The sequence below is a fragment of the Protopterus annectens genome, chromosome 4.part0 (genome assembly GCF_019279795.1).
Source record: "Protopterus annectens isolate FY-2018-M chromosome 4.part0, PAN1.0, whole genome shotgun sequence".
In the NCBI taxonomy this organism is placed as follows: Eukaryota; Metazoa; Chordata; order Ceratodontiformes; family Protopteridae; genus Protopterus; species Protopterus annectens.
The window spans coordinates 888,106,154-888,118,653 of NC_056733.1; the positions used below are offsets into that span (position 1 = coordinate 888,106,154).

Sequence of the window (12,500 nt, forward strand, 5' to 3'; positions counted from 1 at the left end):
CCAAATGTGATGACTGCAACAGTGAAACACGAAGATCATCAAATATTTGTTAGAGTAACTTCGTAAAGTCTGCCTTTTTGGGAACTGAAGGCTGTTAATTGGGATTACTAGAGACAGCATTAAATAAATCCCCTGAGGCTGGCAAAACAGGAGTTATGGGAGTGGAATGAGGTATACCTACTTTTAACAAATATAACATCTCCTCAATTCAGGGAAACATTCACTTGTTTCCATAAAACCTCATTCATCCTACCTTCTGAGGAAAGACAAATTCCTCCAAAGGGGGTGATGAGGACCAGGTTTCCTAAATAACAGAACTGGGCTTAAAAATTTGTAGAAAAGGCCATCCTGTCACCATGTCCGAATCCTTTCATAAGTTTCTCAGGACTTTTTTTTTTTTTTTTTAAATATTGATATTAACCTCAGGCAAGCATTTCTGAGCACCAGTATTAACCGCCTGTAATAACTGCCTAAGGTAAGAGTATCTTTTGTAGTAGAGACCATCACTTCAGATGAACACTGGTAAACCTTTTATTTATTTTTTCTTTGTAGGTAAAACCTTGGCTGAGGGCAGACTCCGTTCTAACTTGTCTAAGAGAGTTCTTTCCACAGCTACCCCAAGAAGCATCTCAAAGACTTTTTTCCATACACAGAGAAGATGGACCCCCATACCAGATCACACACTGGAACAGCCAGTGGCTGACCCCCGTTCCTGGTGGCTGAAAATAACTACAGGAGAGGAAGTCAAGAGGCAAGTGGTCTGAGGAATGACAAATGGGCACCACAAGTTCACCTGCTATCAGCTGAGGCAATGACTGAACCCAAGGTGTTGGGAAGGGCTCTGTGTCAAGTTTTTTTTTTCTTTCCAGGTCTACCAGGAGAAGAAACAAGAGCTGGTCAAGTATCCATGCTGTAACATCAAAGCCGGTAAGTGTTGCTGGAATGTGTTAGAAGGTAAGTTGTCTGGCAAGTTGTCTAAGTGTTCACAAGCACACTGCCACTTATGTCCCCAGTCCCCTTTCAAAGTAACACAAGCAGCACACTAAAACCCCGTCAGAAACCCTTCAAGAACAAAAGCACACTGACAAAAAATTGGCAGGTACGCTATCGATAAATATACACGAGCAATGATGTACATAGTAATGACTTCTGCCCATTCAAAAAATACTTCCCGATGCTATACTTTCTCAAGAAATTATTAAAGTTTTCACAAGTACATATTTACACAAAAATAGCCCCCAGATTAGTTCAGCACTAAAATCAGCGGTCTGTGATATGGACACTTCTGAAATTCCTAAAGGATACTGGGTTTTATAAAGGGGAAATACCACTTAAAGCCTAGATGCAAAAAAAAAAAAAAAACTGTAAGAGCAACAAACTGTGTGGAAAGGCCCCTTACTGGGGACTAGTCTAGCAGAAAAAGCTACAGGACAACTGCTGTTCCTGCATAACCTTTCATGCTTCTCAGGGCGATAAAGTACTAAAGAAATCTGCACTCAGGCTGCACATTTCATTCCACAGGGCTGACGCATCAAAAGAGTGAAGGTGTTGGAGACAGCCAGAGCTTTCTGAAGCTAGCCAGTTGTGTCCTGGGTAGGACACAACCCATACAGCCTACAGCACTGAGAATGCTAAACATCTTTTACATATCTACTGAACGATGACAACTGCAAAATCTTTATGAATGAAAATCAGAAAACGCAAATAAATATAACAAAACTGCCTTCAAAACAGCTTTTTTTTTTTAAATTCTAATGAAATCAACAAAGTCATGCTGGTCTGATCCTTAATGACCAAAATGGGCACTTACCTCCAAAGCTAAAGCAGTTTTGTCATAAGCACATGGAACTCGCTTCTGGACAGCTTTTGCATAAACAGGTCCATTCTGTGTAGATGGCAAAGGATTAATAACTGCACCAGGTGTAACTGGAGTTGCCAACTGCGGACTTGTTGTCTGTGGCTGCGCATATGCATGAGCAGGTTCAGGGATGCCATAGCTGTTAGAATTCCTGTTCCCATACTTCCCTTGCAGAGCAGACTTGATCAACTTTTCCACATATGGAACGGGTATCATGCCAGTACGCCCTTCTTTGTTGCGAGCACTCCACCACTGGTCTTCAGGCTTCTCTAAAATCACCAAGATTTCCCCTTTTTTGAAAGGAAGATCTTCAGCATCATTCCCAGGAAAATCGTACATAGTCCGAACATACTCTACATCTTCCTCTGCAGATGGGAGGGGACAACAGGTACCTGGTGCTGGATACCTGCAAAGAATAAAATCTTGTTTAACTTGACTGGCAAGATACCTACAATGCACATGAAAGTAGAAATTATAGCTCTGCTATAACTCAATAACTTGCAGTAAAAAAATAAATGCACAAACAGAATCAGTGCTGCAGAAAAGTACAGTTGCACAAGTCTTTCGTACCTGTAACGGTAGATGTTTTGAATTCCTCAACACATCAGTGGGTTATCTGCCAAGGTAGCCCACTTTTGGAAAGCTTTCAAAAGCTCAGACTCCCTTCCCTCTCTCTCTCTCTTCCTGTAGCTGACTGGCTTACAATAGCTGAAGGCTTCCCTCACAGGGTATCACAGGAAGTGAAGAAAGTACTTGAAGCCACAGTCATCTACCAAGACTAATTGTGCAGCCACAGTACCATATAAAAACCAAATCCAACAACCACCAAATCGAAGCAGATAAAACTCACCTCAACTGTGCGCAACCTGAGGGATGGCAGGTGGGTGCGGCCACAGACGGTGAGAAACTTCAACATCTACTTTTACAGATAAGTAGGAATTACGCAGTAGTACTGTGCTCATCATCCCCAATGCCTCAGTGACATTTTGGACAGATTCCCAAAGCTTATCCTACCTGGGAGATGAAAAGATAAGGATCCAGGAGCCCTTTGAGATTGATCCAAACAAAGCCTGTTCAGGACCACAAAAAGAGGAGGGAGGGAGTTCCATAGCAATACCAGCTGGGGTGGCCACAAGAAGCACTTTGCTAGATGCACATGACAAACCATCTCTAAGCAGCTCATACAAATATTTCAAAACCAGATGGGTCTATCTAAACCCTTTCCAGACCACTATTATTGACCAAGCATCACCTAAAAACCTCTTCCACTTGTAAATGGAAGCGTTTCTAGTTGCAGGTTTTTGGCTGCACATTCTCATGGAACCAGAGCCTAATATATATCAATATAAAACTATCCAGGCTGTTGACTACAATTGCAAAAAGTTGAGGTGTACCCTAAGCTCCTGATGCTGTGTGAGAAGATCTGGTCTTTGAGGAAGCTTATGGTAACTGCCCGTGGCAAAGTCCATTAAAATCAGAGAACCAAGTTAGCCTCAATTCTTTCAGAATAGTCTTTCCAGGCTTGATAATTGTTGCTGAAGCACCTACCAAGAGGAGAAAATGCTGAGAGAAGAAAGGAGCCACTTTTGAGATTAAGTATTTTCTTCTGATTTATTTTAGAAAAACTGCATTGCCGCCTACTTTTCAGCATTTTCTTGCTTGCAAAAGTTGATATCTGTGTTAGAAACAGTATTCAGAACACACCTAGAGCCTGTTTATTGCAATTTTTGTGTTGCACTTAATTTAAAATTTTTTCTTAAAATTGCATTTTACCTGCCTCTGACCTAGCACACACGTGTTGGGGTCATTTATTGCACTGTTCAGACTAGTTTGCTACTTGTGTGTCTGCTATCCTTTATATTAAAAAAAAAAAAAAAAAAATCTTGCCGTTCTCCCACTTTCGATAATTTAAAAGAAAGTGGAGTTAGAGTTGCTGTTCTGAACTGTTTGTAAGTTTCTTGGAGGCCAGTGCTTACTTGGGCTAAAGGGAAGTCCGTGTTCACCAGTGGCAGTGGTCAACACTGAGCAGCCTGACTGTCCATGTAGGAGTGGTTACTGCCTAGAAACGGTAGTTTTATTGGCCATTTTGGGTGAATTCCAAACTCCTTGATCTCACTCTCTTAAAACCCTGCAACTCTCTTTTTGCACGGTCATGCGCACAGAGCAGCATCAGTTAGCTGGGGCATACTATTCCTGGCTCCACAAAGTCTGCACTGCAAATTTTCCCTTAGAACTAGGCAAGCCTCAACTCAAGTGCTTCAGATCAACTGCTCTTATTGCAGCACTTGTATAACTCAAATCAGCATTTGTCCAAATCTCCTAGACAGCACTATTTTCCAAATCTCCTAGACAGCACTATTATAATACAGCAAAAGACCCTCGAGTGCCCGCAAGACAAGTGAAATTTACTTTTCCAAGCATGTCCAGAGGTCAGCTTCAGGTGTACTCTCCAGTTCATCTGGTGGAATTGGGCATCCTGAGGCAATGTCACAACTGCTTCATGTATGACAACCCTCTCCTCTTACCTCTAGACACAAACGTGAGAAATGCAAATGCATAGCCAGACTGGAGGCTAAGCGCGCTCAACCCAGGACTGTAACAGACGGTGAAGAGGAGAAGAGACACACTAGCATCACACCACCAGTCACACATGGATCTACAAAACAAACACTGGCAAAACATACACAAAAACATATTCAGAGGCACTAGGTACCAATCTTAAAAAGAAACCGTGCTCTCCCAAAGCAGACAAGCAAGCAACCTGCACCTCCAAACACAAGCCAGAAAACACATAATTCACCTCAGCAGTGTGCCTCACGACAGCCCCCTAAGGCAAAACACCGTACCAAACACGCTAGTAATAGGGGACTTTATAGTAAGGCACACAGATGTTCCACTCACCAGGCTGAACAAGGAGGAGGTTACTGTCAGGTGCCTGTTGGGTGCTAGGATCCGCTACATAACACAGGCACTTGGGTCACTCCAGAACAATTAAAAGTATGACGCTGTCATTGTACATGCTGGTGTGAATGATCCAAGACGTACCTCCCTGGACTACATGGAGAGACATTGAGGAGCTTTCTGATCATGTAGCCCAAGCTGGTATGACCCTGACCTTGAGTAGCATACTACCTTCACCTAGAATGACACCACAGTACAAAGACAAAATGATCAATTTCAACAATTGGCTAAGCTTCTGGTGTCATTCTAAGGGGATCCAGTGTCTGTCTGCCTGGGATGAAATGATAGACAAGCCTCGCTGTTTCGCCAGAGATGGTTTGCACCTGTCAGCCCAAGGCTTTCGAATACTGGCCAAGGCTCTTGCCGTCCCCATAGTGCCTTTTTAGGCAAGGCTCAAAGGACAAACCAACCACTGTAACCAGCACAGGTAAAACTAAGGGTAATGCTACTCAATGCCAGAAGTCTCAACCTCAAAATGCACGCACTCGAGGCACTCCTCAGTATGGAGAAAAATCGATGTTTGTGCAGTGAAGGAAACCTGGTTCAAGCCTCCAGAGAGCACCCCAGCACTACCAGGTTACAATTCATATCATACCTTCCAGCCTCAGTTAACGGATCGCAGTACAAAGAGCGGAGGTGTATCCATATTCATCAAGGATACCCACATCTCCAGGTTAGTGGCGCAGCATGATGCCCAGAGATCATCCATGCGCAACTATCAGCAAGCAAAACCACATTTCAAGTCGTAGCCTGTTATAGATCATCCACCATGTCCCAAGATGTTCACTCAGCATTCCTTGAGGCATTGGAAAATATAAAGGTCCTACTCAACACCATAATTTTGGGTGATTTCAACTACCCTGGTATAGACTGGGCGAACTACCAAAGTTCTAACTCCTATGCCCAGCAGTTCATAGAATTTATAAATTCAAATGCCCTTGAACAATTGGTATGTTCTCCCACTAGAGGGGACAACATTTTGGACTTAGTCATCACAAATATGGGCTCCCATTGTACCACACCCGTTATCACTCCCTCTCTGGTCAGATCAGACCACAAACTGATAACCCTAGACATCCTCACCGCTCCACCTCCCCCAGTCAAAGAAACCATCGTAAAAAACCTTTCCAAAGCAAACTTCAAACTACATGCATCCGAAGTGGAAAGCTTCACTATTCCCTTGCAGAAGGATAATGATATCCAGGATGCAGAATCCTACACCAAGGCACTTTATATACATCTTCAGGATTGCATGGACCGTGCTATCCCAAATAAAACCAAGACTCCTTCCTCAAGCAAGAAGAAACCAGTCTGGTGGACCCCGGCCATAAGCAAACTATACAATAAAAGGAGGAGACATACAAAAAAAGGCCAAATATCTCATGTAGAAAAATCTTCCCTGATCAGCCTTAGTAAGAAATTGAGGGCCCTCATCAAGTCAACTAAAGCCAATTTCAAAAAGAAAGTTGCCAAGGATAACCATAAGGCCTTCTATAGTTACGTCAAACCTAAATGGCAACTCTCAGGTCTGTTCTGAGCTAGTACAAAATGGAACAGAATACACTGACCCCACTGACATTGCAAACATCTTGGCTGACAGGTTCAGTGCAAACCCCCCCACCACCACTTACAGGGCCTATTACTATTCCAGGGGATTGTGCAACTCCAATTATTACTGATACGTTGGTTAATATGGCTCTATCTAAAGCTAAAAATACTGCCTCCATGGGACCAGACGGTGTCCCAGGCTGTGTCATATTTGAACTCCAAAATGAATTAACCCAGCATCTGAATACCCTGTTCAGTCTCAGCCTCTCGACAGGATATGTGCCCATAGAATGGCGCACAGCAACGGTGGTTCCACTGCACAAGGGTGGGCCCACAACTGACCCTGGGAACTACCGACCAATAAGCCTGACCAGTCTGCTCTGTAAAGCAATGGAGTGAATCATTATGGAACTCATAAATGGAGAGATTGGGAACCTCCAAACACTTGACCCCACACAGTTTGGCTTCGTCATGGGCAGATCATGCCTCCTGAACCTGGTGGACTTTGAGACAGTTACTCAGGCTATAGATAAGGGAAAGGAGGTACACACTGCTTACCTTGACATTGCTAAAGCATTTGACACCATTCCCCATTCGGGTATTATTGATAAACTCAGCAACCTGGGCATTACGTCACAAGATGGATCGCAAACTGGCTCTCTGAAATATCCCACAAAGTAAGAGTAGTGGGATCTATGTCTAAATCCAGACCAGTAACGAGTGGTGTACCTCAGGGATCTGTCCTGGGGCCCCTCCTGTTTGGCATATACTTTTCAGAAGTACAGGCAAGCACTGAAGAGCTGTGGCTGACCAAGTTTGTGGACGACTGCAAGCTGTGTGCTATAATAGTCTCCAGCCGACATGGATATCCTCCAGAAGGGCCTTAAGACTGATGCATGGTGTCAAAGCCATGGTCTCAAGCTAAATGCTAAAAAAATGCGTAGTAATCCCCTTTGGAAAAAAAAAAAAAAAGACTACCCGCGAACTACCACATAGGAGGTAACCCCCTGAAATCTTAAGTAGTAATAAGGGATCTAGGGACCCAAGTAGACAGTCAGCTTTGCTTTGATAACCATGTTGCCAAGGTGGTTAGAAATTCCTTCTATGTGACCCATCTGATCACAAAAGGATTTGCATAAAGATCTAAGGATGTAGTGGTACCCCTCTACTCTTCCCCCATCAGACCCATTACTGAGTACAATGCACCAATTGGAATGTACCTGGCTAGCCATCTCCAGCAGCTGGAGAGACCACAGAGGTACCTCACTAAGAGGATTACTGGCCTCAAAACAGTTGCCCTATGCAGCACGATGGAAAAAACTAAGGCTTTTCTTCGTTGCATACTGCCTTCTCAGAGGCGATCTCTAACAGAGAGAGCCATGTTCATCCCAGAACTGTTGAACATGCTCTATCTTAGCAAAACCAAATCCACTTTAGCTACAAGCTGTAGGGATATAAACCTCAGCACAACAATGAATAGAACATGCTGGAGGAATAGATTCCCTTCGCAAAGACTTCCCTTGCTATGGAACAAGGTCCCGATCTACACAAGACAGAGCCCCTCACTATCACTCTTCAAGAGGAACCTTGACGAGTGGATGGGTAATAGAAAGTTCACACCAGGGATCATACCAACAGCTCTACTAGATGGGGGCCAAGGGTACTAGCTGCTAGATCAAGGGCCTAGGGAACTAACCAAAGGGGCGGTGAATACCGCACAACGTCGCTGGGCTAATATATGCCTTCGGGCAGATAGCCCAGTACCTACCTATAATCTTCATAAGGACCTTGGGAATCATTGCAAAGGGTGAAAACGCATACAAGAACATTCCCAACCATGGGAATGATGCAGATTTGGTCTTCAAAGCATGGCTTCAAGGATGTCTAGAACATAATGTTTTCAGTTGTCTGTTATGAAAGAAGGTAAGCAGTTCTACTTCAGGTGTTCCCCATAGTCAGGATCAGCTTTGCTGAAACGTCTTAACCCATGGCCGATTTGCACAAGAATGGGCATGATCAACATGACTGACAAGCAGAAAGCCAGTGATGTAATATGCAAATGTGTCATGCCATGCGGATTTGCTAGCGATATCATGCATACATTGCTTTGTGATCATTACATACATGGTGTGCTGCAAGTCTGCACCTGCAACAGTTTCTACTGTAGCTTACTGTATGTGCAATACAATTATGCACATATAGTATGTATATAAAATAGTAACGTTTTTATTCAGCAGCAAAAATTATAGAGTTTAAAAAAAAAAAAAGAAAGAAAGAAAGAAAAGTGTTACATATACTATACACATACTATAAATGAAGTGCAAGTGGAGTACTGTGTGAAATGCACAGTAACTACCCAAGGAGCTACCACGGACACACTTTCCTCTGCACAAGCATTGTAGCAGACCATTATACAGTAAAATGCAGACATTTCTCTCAACACGTTTTTCCTAGCATCTGCCTAGCAATCAAATAGAAAAGATGCACAATTAAATGCCTCTGAAAGTATTGGGGACCCAGTAAGTACAATGCAGAAGTTACTCTAATAATACATTTTTCCTAGCACCTGCCCATTAATCAGAGAAGATTAAAATGCAACCAATTCCAGGCATTTCTGCAGACTTTTGTCCTGAACCTTTCAAAGAATGAGAAAACATGGAATTACATGTCCATACACTATAGTATTAGTAAACAGGAACACACACACAAAATGTGACTACAAGCCATAATGACAGTTGATTTAAAAAGAAAAACTAAATCAGATTCTCTGCTACAAGATAGTAACTGTCCAGCTCCTACTAAGAAAGGAACACAAGTGATGTGGTTACCACAGAAATGTAAAACTCCACAGAAGGGGAGGTGGGGTGAACAAGGTACACAGAACAGGTTTGGGCATTACTTGCACTAAATCCTGCTCCCTCCACCCGACTTGGCAATGAACAATGTGCAGAGATATATGCATACCTCTCAGCTGTGCAGATTTTTGCATTCTGAGGGTTATGAGTGCATGCCACCTCAATTGGCAGAACACATACTAAGCAACTGGGTCTGCATTAGATCACCAAACGCTTATTGATTAATGATTGACCCTATATAAGCAAAAGCTTACAATGTCGAAGTGTCAGAACAGCGATTTTTTTTCCAAGAGGGGGATCGCTGTTCCAACAACCCCCCCCCCCACTTAAATATACCAACGCCGAGACTGCACTACAGTGCCGAAAACAGCAAAGTAGCGAAGCGGCCAAGCAAGGAGGCATAGCATTCTAAGGAACTCTCCTGCTGAGGCCACATCTAGAAGACAGAATGCAAAGAAAAAAATCTGATAAGTCAGAACTTTTGTCTTCTGGCAAGAAGGCCATCCTTTTTACTTATCAAGCAATCCAGGAAAACAATTCATTAAGGAGTATGAAGAGACTTTTGAAGATCCAATTTGGAAGGAGTGAGGCAACCTTGCCCAAGGACACCAAGCACCTGAATACAGAATATGCACAAATCATCAAGCTGTCTAAATACGGAAAAATGTGAATGCCTAGGGTTCTGTAATAGGCAACCACTGAGGTGCAGTAGATAGCCTAAAGGGTAATGCATAAAACTGATAATGTACGCCAGACAGCAAATCTCAACATTTTCTTGAAATTTGGAGCAATATAAATACAAAGTATCCCTGAGATCCAGAATCACCATGAATAAGTAGTGTGCAACCAATGCTAGGACTGACAGCAAGCTGAACATTTTGAATTGCATAATTTTTAAAAAAGGTGTTTAGGCAGGACAAATCTCAAAAGGAGTGCTCCTTTTTTTTCTACAGTAAAATCCCTGGCCTTTGTTTATTGCAGGCACTGGTTCTAGGAGCTCTGCCTGTACCATGTCATTGAGCACTGGAGTAAAACAGCTGTCTGGTCTGGTGAGTGGTTGGGGAACTCCTCTGAATGGGGGAGGCTTTTCTATCTACTGCCAAGGGTATCCTCTCCAGCTTCTCAAAGCCCATTTCTCAGACTACTTGGGCCAGGCTGCAGGGTTGAGCAATAGCCTGGGGGAAACGGGAAGAGAAGAAAGGGGAAGGGGAAGTAGGGATTCACAGACTCTGCACAGGTCATTCCTCTGTAGGGGGATCGATACCTTTTTAGATTAGGAAAGTAAATGCACCATAACAGTAGAGGTTTGAATGATCACTTCGGCAGAAGTCTTGGCTATATGGGTTACATCCTACATTAGACAACAGCCGGCCAGTTTTGAAAGCGTCATGGTACCTTCCACATGCCCAGTAATGTCAGCTTGAGCTGAGCAGTAAAGACAGGTTTAGGCACGAAGCCCATCAAAACTTTCATGCCAGACAAACAGAAGGAGGCTGAGCCTGAAAGGACAATACTAGGAAAAACAAAATAGAAATGGTCACACCCTGGCATAGACACAACACCAAAAAAAACAAAGGGGGGTGTTGTAGGGACAGAAAGGCTACTACAGCAGTGATTATTCAAGTATCTACTATTATGTTAAGTTCACTTACAGAACTGTTCTATTTCACATTTATCACTACTACAGTGGCCTTAGCTATATGGGTAGATTACCCTAGCTTACTACATTTGGGAGGTGGAAGGAGAGTCCTTTGTCCTTGCAAAGCCCGATCTAGACAGAAAAGGAATCAAGCTTATAGTGCTTTGTAAAAGTATGCACAAAAAGACCAAGTTGCAGCTTCCAGAACACTTCTAGAATCCAACCCTTTCCAAAAACCTATGGATGAAGCCAAGGCCCTGGCAGAGTAGACATTGACCCTGCCTGGAATAAGGTAATAGCCCTAGGCAACCATTTAGAAAATTTCTGACACAACTTGTCCATTCCTTGTGAAGGTAAGAAAACTGAACACATGACATGAAGATCTAAAAGATTTAGTTCTGTCAAGATAATACCAGAATTGCCTGTGGACACCAAGATATGGAGGATCCTTTCTCCCACATTTTGGATTCAGGAAAGAAAAAACAGTGAGATGGCCAGTTTGGCTTAAACTAAATTCAGACACTACTTTTGGGCATAAAAGAAGGATTAGTTCTCAAAGAGACCATGTCCCTGTGGAAAATCAAATAGGGCCGACTCAAGAGCTTGCAACTTTGCTCAGATTCCTGCAAAAACAGTATCAGCAAGCTGTTTTTCATGTTAAGAACCTCAAGTCACCAAGGTCAGCTGGTTCAAATAAAGCAAGTGTTAGCTTCTTTAACACAAATTCCTTTCAAACATATCTGACATGACAGTGCAGTGAAAGAAGGGGATCCATGACCAAACATGCTGAAACGGCCAATAAATGAACCTTGACAGTAGTAAGGTCACAGGTTAGTAAGTCAAACAGTGAAAGCAGAGAACTTAATGGGTGCCGTTTATGTTGTTGGTACAAACTAGAAAAACTTTTCATTCGCTAATGTACGACTTTCTAGTAGCAAGCTTTCCTGCCTCCGTTAGTACCTGCTACACTTTCTCAGCAAACCAGTGCCTACAAGGAATTAAGACCATCATCCGGGCAGTCAATTAAAGTTAACTGATGTCAGGGTGCAACAACCCTGTTCTTGTGAGTAGATCCAGTCTGTGAAGAAGCTTGAGGTAATTGCTCCTGGCCATTTCAAAATGAAAGGAGAGAAACAGTTGCCTGGCCCAGAATAGAGTCACCATAGTGACCTTGGGGGATTCCTCTGAAATCTAACAGTGGAAAATATACAGGAACATTCCTATCCAAGGAAAAGAAATGGCATCTGTCTTCCAGACGTTCTTGCAAGACATCCTGTAGCAGAATCTTGCCAGTTGATCACAGAAGAGGCAAAGACGTCTAACTTAAGGAACTCCCCACAGATGGGTCAAATCTTGGAAGACACCCCCCCCCCCAATCTAGTTTCCATTCAAGAATGGAATGAAGGACAGACAGAAATAAAAACAGTCTGGACTGCTGGATGAGGAATTTCTTTCTACTGACACCTGTAAACTTGATGAATGATCTTCATAAACTCATTTGTCTGAAACTGTTCCAGAGACACAAAAATATAGGATTCAGACTTTATGGAAAGAAAACGGGGCTGCCAGGGTGGGAATTGGGAGACAAGGTCCCTTAAATAGCCATTCCAATTTGGACTATCCTTGGTTTGGGGAGGTT

The 12,500-nt window shown here is 43.0% G+C and overlaps 1 protein-coding gene across 1 annotated transcript in view; it reads right to left on the bottom strand.

The window, feature by feature from the left end:
• CRKL (CRK like proto-oncogene, adaptor protein) overlaps positions 1-12,500 on the bottom strand; it is a gene marked incomplete in the record, with an annotated part of 129,533 nt that overhangs the window by 16,065 nt on the left and 100,968 nt on the right. The window contains 1 exon segment of the mRNA XM_044068845.1: positions 1,811-2,264. Within this exon segment, the coding sequence (XP_043924780.1) occupies positions 1,811-2,264 (454 nt within the window).